This window comes from Juglans microcarpa x Juglans regia, chromosome 4D (assembly GCF_004785595.1).
Source record: "Juglans microcarpa x Juglans regia isolate MS1-56 chromosome 4D, Jm3101_v1.0, whole genome shotgun sequence".
Lineage (NCBI taxonomy): Eukaryota > Viridiplantae > Streptophyta > Magnoliopsida > Fagales > Juglandaceae > Juglans > Juglans microcarpa x Juglans regia.
In genome coordinates, this window is record NC_054600.1 from 30,854,679 (window position 1) to 30,869,641 (window position 14,963).

Consider the following 14,963-nt stretch of genomic DNA (forward strand, 5'->3'; position numbering starts at 1 on the left):
TCTTATTTCTTAAAATTTCATAAAAATTATAATTCAAATAATTTCATTATTATTCATAAATTAATTTACTATTATTCATAAATCATATTATCCTATCTCATTATTTGAATCGTGTCTTAATTTATTTGATCCGTTCTTGTACAATAGGTTATGGTGATGGAATTAAGTAGCAATATACTTTCAGATTGATGGATATCCTTTTATAATTTTTAAAGGGACTTTGGGCCTATTTGGCGTCGTGGTTGGAGTCTTAAAAAGTGTTTAAATAATTATAAAAGTTTTTTAATAGAAAAATTATGTTGATTGTGTATTCCATATTAAAACATTTTTAAAGCATCATTTTCTCAAACATGTTTTTTCGAATAATACAGAATGTAATTTGAATTTTTAAAAAATGTTAATTGACGAAAATATCTATACAACTTTCAGATAATTATAATTTTCAACTTTCAAGAATACAATCATAATTTTTAAAAATTCAAATAATCATTATTTCTACATTATAAATTATTATTTTTATTTGTTTCCAAATAAACGTGACATGTTTAAAATTTCTTTAAACATATGTACCAAACAGTAAAAAACTTTTTAATACGGTACAACTTATTACTTAGATTATAAATCCTAAGTCCTAAAGTTATAAGTTATATTTTTCACCGTAATCTCAAACATGCACTTCACAATTATACAGGATATATAAAGTTAGGGGATGTTTGAAAATAATTTTAATTTCATCTCATCTCATCTAATTTTATTTTTTTTCCCAAACATCACTAAAGCACAAATATTTTCAAACTAATTATTACAACTTTTTCAAATTTTTTTAAATTTCAAAATAAAAATTATATTCTAACAATATTATGAGTATATAATATTTTTTATTTAACTTTTTTTTCATTTTTTAAATTTCATAAAGCACTAACTCAAACTATCTCACTATTATTCAAAAATTATCTTTCTCTTATTCACAAAATTTTTATCTCTTTTCATTTCGTAAGTGTCTCCTTATTCTATTTTAAGCTAATTTATAAAATATACTATTCACATATCTTAAATGATAAAATTTAATTTATAAGATTTAAATTTTATACTTTATATTTCAAATCAAATCACACCACCTAAATATTTTATTCTCAATGTCATTTTTGTGGATATCAAAGATGGACAAGGATCGAATATATAAATACTAAGAATAGTTGTGCAGGATTGCATGAATACAACCCATACAAATAAAAGTAAACATTACTTTGATGCTAAATCCGAATAGGAATCAAATCAAAACATGTGATTGGTCACAAATGCTAAATATATATATTATATTCCGTCAAATAAAAATGAAAGTACGTTGCGTAACTCTTATAACCAATTTCGCGTTTCTCGTGCCATTTTTCTCCTCTCAAGGAATGCCTTGAAAGCTTTATTACGCATAATTATCACACACTGCATTTATTTATATTTTCTAAATTATATTTTAAATTTTTTATTTTATTTTATTCTTTTTAAATTAATTAAATTATTTTACTCATCATCTATATACTACATATTTAATAAGAGAAAATAAATAAAAAATATAAAAAATTGTATATGGTATGTGATGTAAGAATGCTTAAGGAATGCCTTAACAGCTTTATTACTCATAATTCTCACACACTACATTTATTTATATTTTTAAAATTATATTTTAAGTTTTTTGTTTTGTTTTATTTTGTCTAAATTAATTGAATTATTATACTCATCTTCTATATACTGCATATTTAGTAAGAGAAAAAAATAAAAAATTTAAAAAATTATGTATGATGTGTGATGTGAGAATGATGAGTATAATTTTTCTTTTGAAGAATTAGATTTTGCAATCATTTCAATAGATAAATCTAAAGCTAAAGTAGTACATAAATAATATAATTTAAAAAATGGAAGTTATAATGTTTTATATTCTATTCAATCCCCTTACACCTTGTAAACAATAATGTTTGTGTATTGTTGGACGCACATAAGTACTAAAAAAACAAAAGAGTCATGGGCCCACGAGTATGTATTATACGAGTCACCCCTTATTAACATTTTAGTCCAAAGAAATAATTTATTGCAGATAATATCTCCATCCATACGATCATAACTATAGAAAGGATGACTTTTCAAGCACATCGGGAGAAACAACATAAATTTCAACTAAAAATGTGGTCGTCATTTCAATTACGTCCTCTTTTAGAAAATAATTGGAGGAATTGGTTTTTTTCCAATCAAGGCAATTATGTGGCATGAATATAAATGGAATGGGAAATAAAATTAAAATACACCAATCCAGGGAATTATTTTCCTTGTACATTAATGGTTTAAGATTAATGGAATTAAATGGCAATTTTTTGGTTACCTTGAGAGAGATACAAGATTCAATTACGGAACTTTTGCTAGTAGAGGTCATAGCAGCACGTAGAGCAGCAAAATTTGAATTAAAACTTGGTATGTATATAGTAATTTTAGAAGGAGATTCTCAAATAATTATTAAAGAGGTACAATAGATGAAACAACAAGAGAGTTACTTTGGATTGATAATTTAATATCTGAAAGAAATATTAGCTCAATTTGAGGAGTGAAAAATCTGTCACATAAATCATGAGGGTAATTCAATTGCTCACGAACTAGGAAAGGCTGCTTTACATGTAATTGAATACACAGTTGACATGGAGGAAAAATACACAGTTGACATGGAGGAAACTCCAAACTGTCTTCAATCTTTGTAATGATCAAGTTATCAATGAATGAGGTCAATGAATGAGGTTATTTAATAAAAAAAACATAAATGAAATTAAAGTCGATGGGAAGCGTGTACCGCTTAGCAATATGCCTCCTTTTTTTAATGAAATTAACTTGTTTGGGGAGGGGAAAAAAAAATATGCCTCATTTTTTTCTTTAAGAAACGTAGGAATAGAGGCGGCGGCCGGCCGATGATCAACCTTCCCATTTCTATCCAATAATTGAACCTTCACTGGAAAAACAAGTCGTGCATGCATTACTATATTCACAAAATTATTATAATCTATTTTGTTTTGTATATCGGGTGTTTCATAATTGAATGGATAATGCAGTTACCGGCCGGAAAACGACAGCGTGAGATGCAGACACTCCAGAATATATAGTGTCCATATTCCCACAATTATTGACCTAATTTATTGTCATTCGGTTCATGGTGTTATCCACTTATAATGTATAGTATAGCACAGCATCAGCTTAGGCCCAACTAGAACTGGACCCGCTGGATCATTGCCACGTGTTTAATATATCTAGTAATGGGACTGATAGTTTAGTTCTCTTGGTACAGCAGCGCAGCTTGGGCGTGTCAAATGATGCGATGGACTATATACTAGATTTAAGGGATTAGAGTGGATTTTTTTACCTTGGGAGGAAAAAAAGAAATTCTTATAGGTTGTAGCATCCCAAATTGTACATCGTTTGGCCATCTCATCAGTGTAAAATTGTACATGTCAATCCAGGTTGTATTAATCCTCGAGGAGCATGCAAATGCTACTAACACATCCCAAGTCTATCAGACTTGGAGGAGTAGAAGAAAGGTTTTGTTTGAATGCTAAGAGTATCTTAGATGATATATGAATAATAATGAAATAATTTGTTACTTGTAGTAAAATAATAGTGAATAGTTTATGAATAGAAGTAAAATAGTACGAAAATATCTGAATATTACTCCTAAGGATAAATTGCCAAAGAGAGTGGCAATGTGCTAATGATACCAAACATAAAGATCCAACAGATAAAGATCCGATATATAATACAACAGTACTCCCGACAAAGTATGTCATTATACTCCTAATTACATAACAACAAATACATCTACACTCCCATCAACCCAACAAGAAGAAAGGCACCACTAGTCGAAGTAAAGTCATAGTAGCAACTACAAGACTGTCAGTATGTTTCCTAACTACCACACATAGAAAGCCTCCAAACTGGGTATGTTAGAATGCTGAGAGAGAGAGAAATCAGAATAGCTCAAATGATGGAAGGTGCCCGAGTCATCTTACCCGAGGAAGAAACAAACCTCACTCGTCTGAACCATATTCATCACTAGATTCTGGCAGTGCAGGCACAGCAGCACAGCAGAATGACTCCTTATCCTTGAGGAGAAGACAGCTACCATCTGAATTCCATTTCAGGTCGGCTATGGTATACTGCTGTAGCGGGACATTCACACAGTAAGCCCCAGAAGGGGTCCACATGTACAAGTGAGGGCTTCCAGTGCAGAGAACAAGTCGTGTGCATGTCGGGTCCCAAGCTGCTGCTCTTATAGGGTCTTTCTGCACTAAGATAGCAGCAAGTTCGAGGTGGCGAATGTCCCATATCCAGAGAGCAGTTGGCATGCTATCATTGCGAGTACAGATATACTGGCTATCACTGCTCCACGACATAAGACCTGCAACAAAAAACTTGGGCTTAAGCCATACGCTTCATACTGTATATTGAACCTTCATACAGGGCCAACAGATTTACATCACTATTAAACCATAGCCAAACTTGATATTCTAGGCAGGAAGTTTCACCAGACAGTTCTGCCTACGAGTTGCTTTATCTTAATACATCTTATAAATAAACAAAGAACTCATTAATCCTTGATGAAAAAATAAAGGACCCATTTATCAGCAGAGAAAACCGGTTATCAACATCCCTTCCGGATAGCAGAAAGTACTACCCATCGCCGGCAAGGAATTCCAATGCTACTCCCATTGCTTTTCGGTTGACTGCTTGCCACGCTACATGTTTCAACCGGTCAGCCACTTGTTATCTTCTTGGACAACCAGTCAGCCACTGTCTATTTTGGTTACCTGGGTTTGATCCCCAGGCTATCGAGACTGTTTGCTCAAGTTCTGTAGTGCAATAATGTACTTTTCATACAAAAACCTCAAAATTGCATCCCAGAATCTGGAACCCCAAAATTCTGAAAGTTCATCACTAACAACCATAGTGCCAAAGAATCTTCCGATGTCAACTTTCACTAAAATTGCATATAGGAATATTCATCTTAATTTACAGATACGTATTTTAAATATATTTATGAGACTACTGTTTGAACACAGTCAACCCGATTTACAACACTCTCCTAACACTGTATCCTCAGATTTGATACTACCGCATCAAATGAATATCATAAAAACTTGCATTTATTTCAACTATATAATAAACAAGGAAGAAGATGCTTACCAATTCCTTGTTTAGGGTTGGGTTTGTCTGCAGGAGGCTTCTGGAAGGGCAAAGTGATGGGCAACTCCATAACCTCGTACCTAACTCTGAAGTGTCCTTCTGAAGCATTGTCTTTAAGATAAAGAAACATGGGGAAAAGGCCTCATCAAATGATTGAAAAATTCAATTGTTTATACCAAGTAGCAACTCATGAATCTATTATGTAGAAACCTAAAGAGGTACAGTATTTGAAAAGTGGCAGAACAATTTAAAACAGAGCAATAAGAGAGATTTTATGATAACAACCACAGGTAGGAAACATTACTTACATATGTAAATAACATATTTTATTTCCCTTTCAGAACTCAAACACTTAAGGCATTAAAATCAAGTTTAAGCAAATTAGTGTCCCTCACAAGCAAAACCCTCTCGAATGCCACAAAACTAAAGATATCACTTCGTTTCAAGCGATGCCCGAATAGGGGGCAGCCAGGGCCTCCCCCCCACTAAAGATCTTTAAACACAATAAATTTATAGGTGTAGGCGTCTTTCCTAGTTTTATTGTTTGCTTAATGAAGTGGACACCTGCTCTTACTCTCTTGGCGGCAGCTGTACCACTTCTTTACCAGTAGATGTTAGGAGGTGCATGTATTGATTCTCTTATATACCATATAGCAATGCTGAAGGCCAATGATACCGAGGATATATTATTTGGTGCTAGTGATAGTTTTATGGTGAGGGGTGGCTTAAAAAGTGCTGAAAGACTCCAAATGCATTAGCTTTATTTCAGTTATTTGGATGAATATGGAACATATAGCTTTAGGCCATCCATGTTTACCACATGTGCCAGATTTGATTACTCCAATTAAACTTGCTGCCTTATGAACAGAACATTGCCTTCTCAATTTAAAACCATTCACTCCAAGTTTCATGTTCCTCACTGACATTAAGCAATCTTAGCAATGCATTCTCCATGATTCATAGCTGGCCAGCTACAACCAACCTGGCAATTTTTTTTTTTTATTTTAAATCCGAGCATCCAAAGAGGAGCATAAAAAGGAAGCCTAGACAATTGTATCTTGGATTTTGGGGATTAATACAAGTGTCCTTTAGTTGTTGATATGAGCCTATAAAACATGTTGTTAATGCTGTTTCAGTGTACAAATTTTTTATTAATAAGTTGTGCAACTCTTTTATTCAGAACAGATTGTGAATTAAAGAGGTGATGAAATAAGAGGCCACAGGCATAGAAATGAATAGCGGTGTAACTTTTCAGAAAACGAATTTCATGCTTACCATGATTATTGTGTAAAAAATCGTCACTCAAACACAAGTCAGACATATCAAGTAGCAATGGTTCATCTACCTCCTGCAATTTTACGAGACAAGGTGAGATAGGTACAAAATATCGACCATCACTAGTTTTGGCAGCATAGGAGGGAATGAAAAACAAAATACCTTGAACACAGCAGCAGCACAAGGACCACGAACGGTAGACAAGTGCATAAATTCAGCAAAAGTTTTCCAAGTTAGGTGATTTAAAACCCGCAACATCTGGTCATAACTACCCACTGCTAGAAATTGGCCACAAGGAGACCATGAAACACTTTTTACACCCAGTCCACTTTCGTATGCTTGATACTTAAATAGGCATCTCCCATCTGGAGAGTAAATTAGAACCTGTATCAAACAAAACCAACCATAAGCTATTGACATTTCAGCAAGAATAGTTGCAAATGAAAACAATAGGACAGCCAAAATAAACAAACATCATAATGCATTAATTAGCCATAAAATAGAGATAATTGAGTATTGGTAGCATAGATGCACTACCAGGCACCTATGGGACAAGTTTTATTAGCTAAATAGTTGCAAAAAGATGTTCAAAGTTTTAACAATTTAGTAGCCTGGCATTTGTATTTAAAATGAATAACTACGTCCAACCAATATCAATCAGTATATTCAAACTTTAGTTACAGAACCCATAGAATATAAAGTGCGAAAAAAGTGGTCGCTATACATTAAAAAAAAAAAGCAATTAAAAAGACAGCAGATTACCTTATATCAATCAATATCAATCATTACCTTATATTCAAGAGGCGAATCCCAGATAACTACAGCGCTATCATCTGGTGACCATTCAATATCAGCCAAGTCCAATGTGTCAACAGCAAAAACACCCATTATCTCCCATGAATTACAAGACAGCAGATTCACATAGTCCTTGCAATCACGCCGTGTGCAAATTGCCGCAAATTTACCATCTTGGGTGAAAGAAACACCCTTGGAAGCATGCTTTGGCCATTGCACATGCACACATGCTGTGTTCACAAGTGACCAAACTGTTAACCGCAATTGAAAATCTGAAGTTGTAAGTATGTGCCGGCTATCTGGGCTCCACCTAGCATAAGCAATACCAGCAGGGCCGTCATCTATCTTGCATGTCCATTCAGGTTGGGTCAATGACCATGCCTGTATCATTGGTCTTTTATAGAGACCACAAAGAATGTATTCAGAATCAAGAGCCCATTCAATATAGCTTATCTTGTCCAAGCATGAAAACAACTGCACAACCTGCATTTGAAATTATAAGATAGATTCATCTCCTAGATACAATTCAAATTTCATTTAGATGCTCGATCAACAAGTCAGGGGAATTCTCGATTGCAATGAACAAGTTCGTAGAAAGCAAAGATTCAGGAACAGTTCTGAGCATTTACTATTAACATTCATAATCACTCTCAGGGGGTTTATTTTACTACCACTACAGATTTGTTACACAATGAATTGACTTGTCACTCAGAGTGATGAAAGACTTTTTTTTCCCTTAATCATTACCATTCTCTGCAATGCCTATGACAAAACTATGTGTGCTCCAAAAAACGCATGTGATGATTTGACAATCCAATTAGTTAGTTCCAAAAGAGAACCTTTTGTCATGTGCAAATAAGGGACAGAAACTAGACTGAATTCCTTAATGTGTACAAATGAGATACTGAATCAAAGTAGTCTGCTCTTGGTAAGTCTGATGACCTTGGAACTAACAAACCTTGACCAAGATCACTAAAATAAATCAATTTTAATTCACGATTTTATATAATGGTGGTAGTTCTTAAAACCATTGCAACCGTGATCCTCAGAGATTAAAAGGGCTCTCTAAGTCAGGGCATCAACAGAAGTACGCTTTAAAGATTAATTACTTTTGTCTCGAGTAGCTCGCCACGTGCAAATTTCAATTCTTCAGAAAACTCCCGTTGCACCTTTTGTTCACTTATGCAGAGTTATAAACTTATAAGACCATCCCATCGTATTATAGAATTTGAAGTTTTGGAAATACAGAGCTAAGAAGTTCACATCCGATGTCACCTCCTAAACCAAGACATCGCTTCTAATGATGTAAGATTGCATACTTAGACCCAAATCAGGTTTTAACTCGCTGCGTAATGTCAATGCAATTCCTAAAGGGTCATGCAAGTTCAGACTTCATGCATTAAAAACTTCATCTGTTCACACGCACAAACTCCATCCTCTTACTCTCTCTCTCTTTTTATAGAAGGTAAAAATAGTATCTGGCTAAGCCAAGCGGGGCTCTGAGCTTAAATTAAGCTGTCAAATACCATATTATCCGAGATCCGCAGATCAAAAAATGAATTTATCATCTAAATTTTCACCTACATTGTCCCAGAAACCAAACAGAAAATCGATTTTCATTCGTCTTGAAGGGATCGATTATATCTGAAGTCAGCAGCCATATAACCACTACACAAAACACCAATTACATTTAAATTCAGTGAAAAAAATATGCATATAAACACACCTTAAAGGAGAGAGTGTCCCGGATGACGAGGCGATAATCGACGGCGACGGCTATGAAGCGTGCGTTGGGTGAGAAGCAACAGGGCCCCGTCTGCTTGTAAGCTTCGGTGAACTCCATCTTCTATTAAGTCAGAAGATTGTCAAGTTCATAGATCCAATGCCGAGGGCAAGTACTCAATGTGTGCGATGAAACCTCTAGTCCATGGTTCAGTTAAACACTGCAACTGGAGTACAGAGCGCTTCAGAGGCGACTGGTAGATCTGTGTGAAGACCGTATCACTAGGATTCGAATTTCATCTTTTTCCCTTGGGAATGTGATTTCAAATTTGAGGGAGATTCTGCGAGAACAGATTTTTCTTTTTATTTTTACTTTTTTGCTTTCTAGTGATCTCACGAATCCTTTTAAGGTACGTCTGGATTGATAATTGATTTGTACTCATTCCATTTCAATATTATAATTTTTTTAAATTTATATATAAAATATAATGAATAATTTAATTTTTTAAAATTTAAAAATAATAATATTAAAAAAAATTATAATATTTTATTTAATTCATTTAAAATTATCTCATCGCATCTCTCGATTCAAGCGGCACATAAGATTGTTGTATTAAACGTCCATAAAATTGTAATGATATATGATACTAGTTTCTGATTGAATTAATTAAATTATTTAATACAAATTATAAATATGATTTTCTTTTTATTTTATACATCCCATGGGAATTAGCCGAATTGGCGTGGAAATGGTTGTTACGAAGATTTCCATTAATGGTTGTTTGGATTGTTAAGGAAATCTAGTATTCTCTTCGATATCTAATTTCTCACGTTATTATTTTCCATTCATTATTTGATTTAAATAATAGAGGTCTAAATTGTGAAATTATTGCCAACGGCCTCTGACCTTGTGGCACAACATCCACGTTTTCAAAATAGAGATTATGAGTTTGACCCCCTCCTAATGTATAAAAAAAATATATATATATATATATTAAATTATTATAACTAGACGATACACTCCTCGATATTTATATTTGATTTATTCTTGTGCATAATTAAATATTTGTTAACTTTCCCAAATCATTATTTCGTTTTTGTCTCCAATTGTATAAGCTTGATTGATACAAGTATTTGAACATTTGACTTAAATACAAAACATAAAACGTTTTTTCTATTTTTCAGAAATATAAAGTACACATACCCTTTGATTTTTTCCATTTTGAATGAAAAATTATTCCATTTTCATCTCATTTTGTTAGTGTTGTACTTTTAATCGCTTTTGAATTATCTCTTACTTCAAATAAATAAAAAATTTTAAAATTGATATGTAAAGTTAAAGGTATAAACCTAAGAAAATCAGTCTAGGAACATTTTTTCTGTATTGACACTCTTGTCCATACAGGTAATTTGCACAATCATGGAAAAGTTAAGAGAGGAAATACCTCCCATTGTGAGACCAGTGTTGATCCATACTACTTTTTACGATAAATGCAATTAGTAAGCTTTATAGTCTCACTTTTTGTCATTACATGACATTGCGTTAAAATGTAAAAGCTATATATTACTTTTTAGAGTATTGGCTAGTCATCTTCGAGTGTAAATTTTGATTAGAATTTGAGATTTTGACTATATTTAAATTTATTAGAGGGATTAATCTATATTAGATTAGTCATTTTAAAGTAAAAATAGTAATATAATGTTATATATTTTATTAATATTTTTTAAATACACTTGTATTAATATTAAAATTTAATATTTTGTAAATATACTTGTATTTAATATTTTGTATTTTGTATTAATATTAAAAGAGAGAGGTAGTTGGATGAAAAAATCATAAAAATATTGATTTGGTCATTCTACAATGACTCTCCAAATATAACTCGGTGTCCTAAATTAATGTAATTTAAAGTTTCACAAATATCCATTTGACTAATCCAATTCATGAATCTTAACTCAAAAAAACTAAAATTTGGACTTGGACTTAGGTCACTGTTAATACTCTTATGATTCTATTGTTCATTTAATATTAAGAGAATGAATAATAAAAGAAAAATGCTAAGTGTACTTAGCAAAATTAAAAATTATTAAATTGAAAATTGAAAATTTCAATTTCAAAATAAAACTGATAAATATTTTACATCTAAAATTATTAGTATACGTAACACAAACATTACTTATTGAGATGGTACAATATGTTCAAACACTACTTGTTGCTGTTTGTGACCGAGGTCGATCAACAACAAAGAACCCAATCATGAATCTATAAAGATACTATGTTTAAGGTCTCGATACATAAACGATTTTATCTCGCATAATCTTATTATTATATTTTTTTATAAATTTTTATATAAAATATAATAAATAATTCAATTTTTTTAAATTTTAAAATAATAATAATATTTTATAATATTTTCAATTTTATAAAATCATCTCATCTCACTATCTAAACGGTATTTGAGAGAAAAATAGTTATGCTCATCATTTTTACATCACATGTCTATTTTTATTTTTTATTTTTTTTAACAAGTATATGATATAAAGGTAATGAATATAATAACTTAATTAGTTTAGCACTAATAAGATAAATAAAACACTAATCCTGTGCGGTGTAGGTAGCTGAGTACCATTCCTCTCAAGAAAATGCATGTTGACATGCAAATTTGGAATGCTGCCGTTTCTGTAGTCAGATGCCTAGTGCATATGCTCATACACACTTGCATGTATTCATCCTTTTGTTCCTCATTGACATGTTTATAAGGGTTGATTTGGATATTTAAAATATTTCAGTATATTTTTAAATACTAATAAAATAAATTGAGTTAAAATATTTTATTAAATTTTAGAAAAATATTAATAAAAAATTGAATAAAACTCTTATAAAGTAAAAATTTTGTATGAATTTTATTTTTAGAGTAATGCTAAATATAATTATGGGTTGTGTAAGCGGCGCGTGCTCATTGAATAATGTTATATACCATATTTTCATCCTATTTTGATCATATTAAGTATTATGTGACATATTTATCACCATTAGATGATAAAAAAATATGTAATAAATAATCATTTAATAGTGATAAGTGTGCTATATCATACTTAGTAGAATGAAAGTGAGATGGTAATATGATGTATATAATTTTCCATTTAAAAAATGTATGTGTGACGCTTGTGTATCTTATAATTGCAAATGATGTATAGTATTATTTTTTTGTATTTTATTTGAAAATTTTTGAAAATTTTTAAAAATTATAATAATTAGTCAATAATCAGATGAAGTTAAAAGATTTAAAATTTATGAATATCCACGCGTACATAACACAATACAAAATACCTCTCAATGTTTATTTTTCAAAAATATTTTTAAAAGATTTACACAATTTTCGCCAATCATTTTCAACATAAAATAACGGAAATATTTTTTGGGGCATAGATTAACGGACTAAAAACATATAGAAACCCTAAGAGGCCGACTGGGCCAAAAACCTGGTAACAAAACAAACAAAAACCCTGGCATTTAAAGAGTTGCTTTTAGGGTTTTAGTCACACACACAACCCGAGCGCGGTTCTTTCTCTCCCCTGCGCCATCGAGGGTTTCTCATTTATCCGGCAGCTTCCGAAGGCTCTTCTTCCAGTTTTGTTTTTGTTCTTTTTGTTTTGCTTAAATTTAATGGCTACCTCCATAGCCGCGCAGTTTCAGATAATCAAGTCGTTCAGACAGGGAGAATCGCAGCCGCTCAAGAGGCCTTTCACTCGGCCGTCTATTCTCTTCGATCCCAAGGAAGCTGCCGACATCGATGTTGATACCATACTGGCCACGGCGCTACAAGGTTTGCTCAATTTAGTCGAATTTCCCTCTAGTCTTTCCTGTTTTGCTCTTTGGAAAATATGTTTGTAGAGGATATTAGTAGTTTGTTCCCCTTAACCGGTAACATGTGCCTGGGAAAGGTTGAAGTTATGAAGAATTTTGTATGGAGAAGGTTTTCTTTCGAGAAAGAAAATGGAAGTGAAAGTTTTTCATTTGGGTTGGTTGAAAGATTGGGACGCAATGATACAAGATCCAGCTTTTGTTATATGGAAAAATTGCGAAAATAAATATAGGAATTTTCATGTTTGTTAGGCTCAGTCGAATCTCCTTCCTTTTGCGGTTAGGGCTCTAATGCGATCGCTACTTCATATCCTAATTTGCGAACCAGCGCTTCCAAGACCGGTCGATAGAGTTTCCTTCCTTCCTTCTAATTCTTTCGATCTTTCCTCTTTCTACGTCCACCTTCTTCTGGAGTTCTCTCCCGCTGCCGGTTATTGGTCTTTTTCTTATCTAAATGGATCACCCTTTCCTTTAGAGCAAAGTTGGCCTCATCCCGCGGTGTTTGGAGCAATTCCATCTTTACTACAGAACCGGACATGAGAGTTTCTTCTCATCCAGCTCCTCGCGAATGAAACATTACTAAAATAATTTTAGCTACCAAAATAAAATGAAAAATTATGTTTCATTTTAATAGTTTTGGATTATTGCTAATAATTTACTCAGCTGTAGTCAAGAGTACGGACGCTTTTTTCCATTTACTGTCCTAGTTTCAGATAGCTATTATTGTGTATTTGTTATTTGATTTTTCAGGTTTGGAAGTTCTTATAGGCAGAGATGAGCGTTTCAGAAACTACAAGAATGATTTGTTCAGCCATAGAAGCAGAGAATTGGATAGAGAGGTGATGACCATAGAGTTAAACAATCGTATTAATGCTTCAATCAGTTCGTATTTACGGTTATTATCGGGTCATTTTCAACTTCCTTCGTCGCTAAAGACACTTGAGTACTTGATACGCAGATATGTGTGAGCACTTCTTCAACCATTGCTGCCTCATTATAATTCGTGCTGTACTGCTCATCTATTTATTTATTTATTTTTTGTGCATGTTCTTAATGTGGCATATATTGGATTTGCAGGGTTCATGTTTTCAATTTTGAGGAGTTGATTTTATGTGCTTTGCCATACCATGACACCCATGCATTTGTTCGAATAATGCAGTTAATTGACACAAGGTTAGGAAGTTACGATAATTACATGTTATTTTACAAAGTTTTAAGTCCTATTAAGGGAATCTGATATTTTCACTCATTGGCATGTAGAAACACTAAATGGAAGTTTCTTGATGGTGTGAAAGCCTCAGGTGCACCACCGCCTAGAAAGGTTATAGTTCAGCAATGTATTCGGGATAACGGGGTTTTAGAGGCTATTTGCAACTATGTGAGTTTTCACTTCTGATGTAATTTATTGTTTAGTTACTCTAGAGACATATTATTGAATTGTTTCACTACAGGCATCTCCATCTAAAAAGTATCAGCCTTCAAGGTTCATGATCAGCTTTTGCACAGCAGTTGTTGTTGAGGCTGTGGGTTCTGTTACAAATCTGGATGATGACATTGTAAAGAGAATCCTTCCATTTGTATTTTCTGGACTTCAGCCTGGCAAAAGAAGAGGGCCTGATCACAGGGTGAGGCTCAAAGGCACAATATCCTTATATGCAAGTAGATTCTGCTATTTTAAGCATCTTTTTGCTTAATACAAGGCAATGATTTGGAGCTTTCATCATCATCTTGGGTTTTTTAGTTCTAATCAACATATATGGATTTTTTTTCCGCATCTCCATTTCTTTATTAGCAAGTTAAAATTTTACTATGAGAAATACATGAGGGTGCTACCCAAATATGCATGGAATATACAAAGACGCAACTAAACATAAAATGAAAAAAGAGCAAGAAAGCCTAAAATAGAAATAGAGCAAAAATTAACATTCATCTAAAAATAAAGGGAATCAAGGAATAAATCTTTGAGATCCTCTACCATCCACTCACTATTCAAAACTTCGATTATTCTTTCATTTTAAATGCTCCACATCCAACAAAACAATCATTTCCACAATGTTTCACTATGAAAATTATTGGCTTGACCTTTCCAGCATGC

The 14,963-nt window shown here is 32.6% G+C and overlaps 2 protein-coding genes across 5 annotated transcripts in view; one reads left to right on the top strand and one right to left on the bottom strand.

Moving 5' to 3' along the window:
• Positions 1 to 3,752: 3,752 nt before the first annotated feature.
• On the bottom strand, positions 3,753 to 9,399 carry LOC121260964 (WD repeat-containing protein WRAP73). 2 transcript variants are annotated; one of them, XM_041163078.1, is made up of 6 exons: positions 9,008 to 9,399; positions 7,276 to 7,764; positions 6,649 to 6,870; positions 6,487 to 6,559; positions 5,212 to 5,322; positions 3,753 to 4,426 (listed from the first exon to the last, which is right to left on the bottom strand). In XM_041163078.1, exons 1-6 carry the CDS (start codon positions 9,122 to 9,124, stop codon positions 4,056 to 4,058), a joined length of 1,383 nt encoding a protein of 460 aa, XP_041019012.1. In that variant the 5' UTR covers positions 9,125 to 9,399; the 3' UTR covers positions 3,753 to 4,055. The 2 variants fall into 2 exon arrangements, with proteins under 2 accessions (XP_041019012.1, XP_041019013.1); XM_041163079.1 differs by having other exon boundaries at positions 7,276 to 7,675; positions 9,008 to 9,385.
• Positions 9,400 to 12,470: 3,071 nt separating this feature from the next.
• Positions 12,471 to 14,963, top strand: part of LOC121260965 (uncharacterized protein At3g06530) — a 34,845-nt gene continuing 32,352 nt past the window's right edge. The window contains exons 1-5 of one of the 3 annotated variants that reach the window (XM_041163081.1): positions 12,471 to 12,830; positions 13,619 to 13,832; positions 13,946 to 14,041; positions 14,129 to 14,246; positions 14,320 to 14,493. In XM_041163081.1, coding sequence (XP_041019015.1) covers positions 12,671 to 12,830; positions 13,619 to 13,832; positions 13,946 to 14,041; positions 14,129 to 14,246; positions 14,320 to 14,493 — 762 coding nt within the window. In that variant the 5' untranslated portion in view covers positions 12,471 to 12,670. Of the gene's footprint in view, positions 12,831 to 13,618; positions 13,833 to 13,945; positions 14,042 to 14,128; positions 14,247 to 14,319; positions 14,494 to 14,963 lie in introns of those variants that run through there. The other 2 variants (XM_041163082.1, XM_041163083.1) reach the window with 2 other exon arrangements.

What these genes read in the sequence shown, in the direction of transcription:
- LOC121260964 (XM_041163078.1), bottom strand. Translation starts at nt 9,124, where the DNA reads ATGGAGTTCACCGAAGCTTACAAGCAGACGGGGCCCTGTTGCTTCTCA. An exon ending in GGGACACTCTCTCCTTTAAG is followed by an intron (nt 7,765 to 9,007) that starts GTGTGTTTATAT and finishes TTTCAAATGCAG; the next exon opens with GTTGTGCAGTTGTTTTCATG. An exon ending in ATTCGCCTCTTGAATATAAG is followed by an intron (nt 6,871 to 7,275) that starts GTAATGATTGAT and finishes TGTTTGATACAG; the next exon opens with GTTCTAATTTACTCTCCAGA.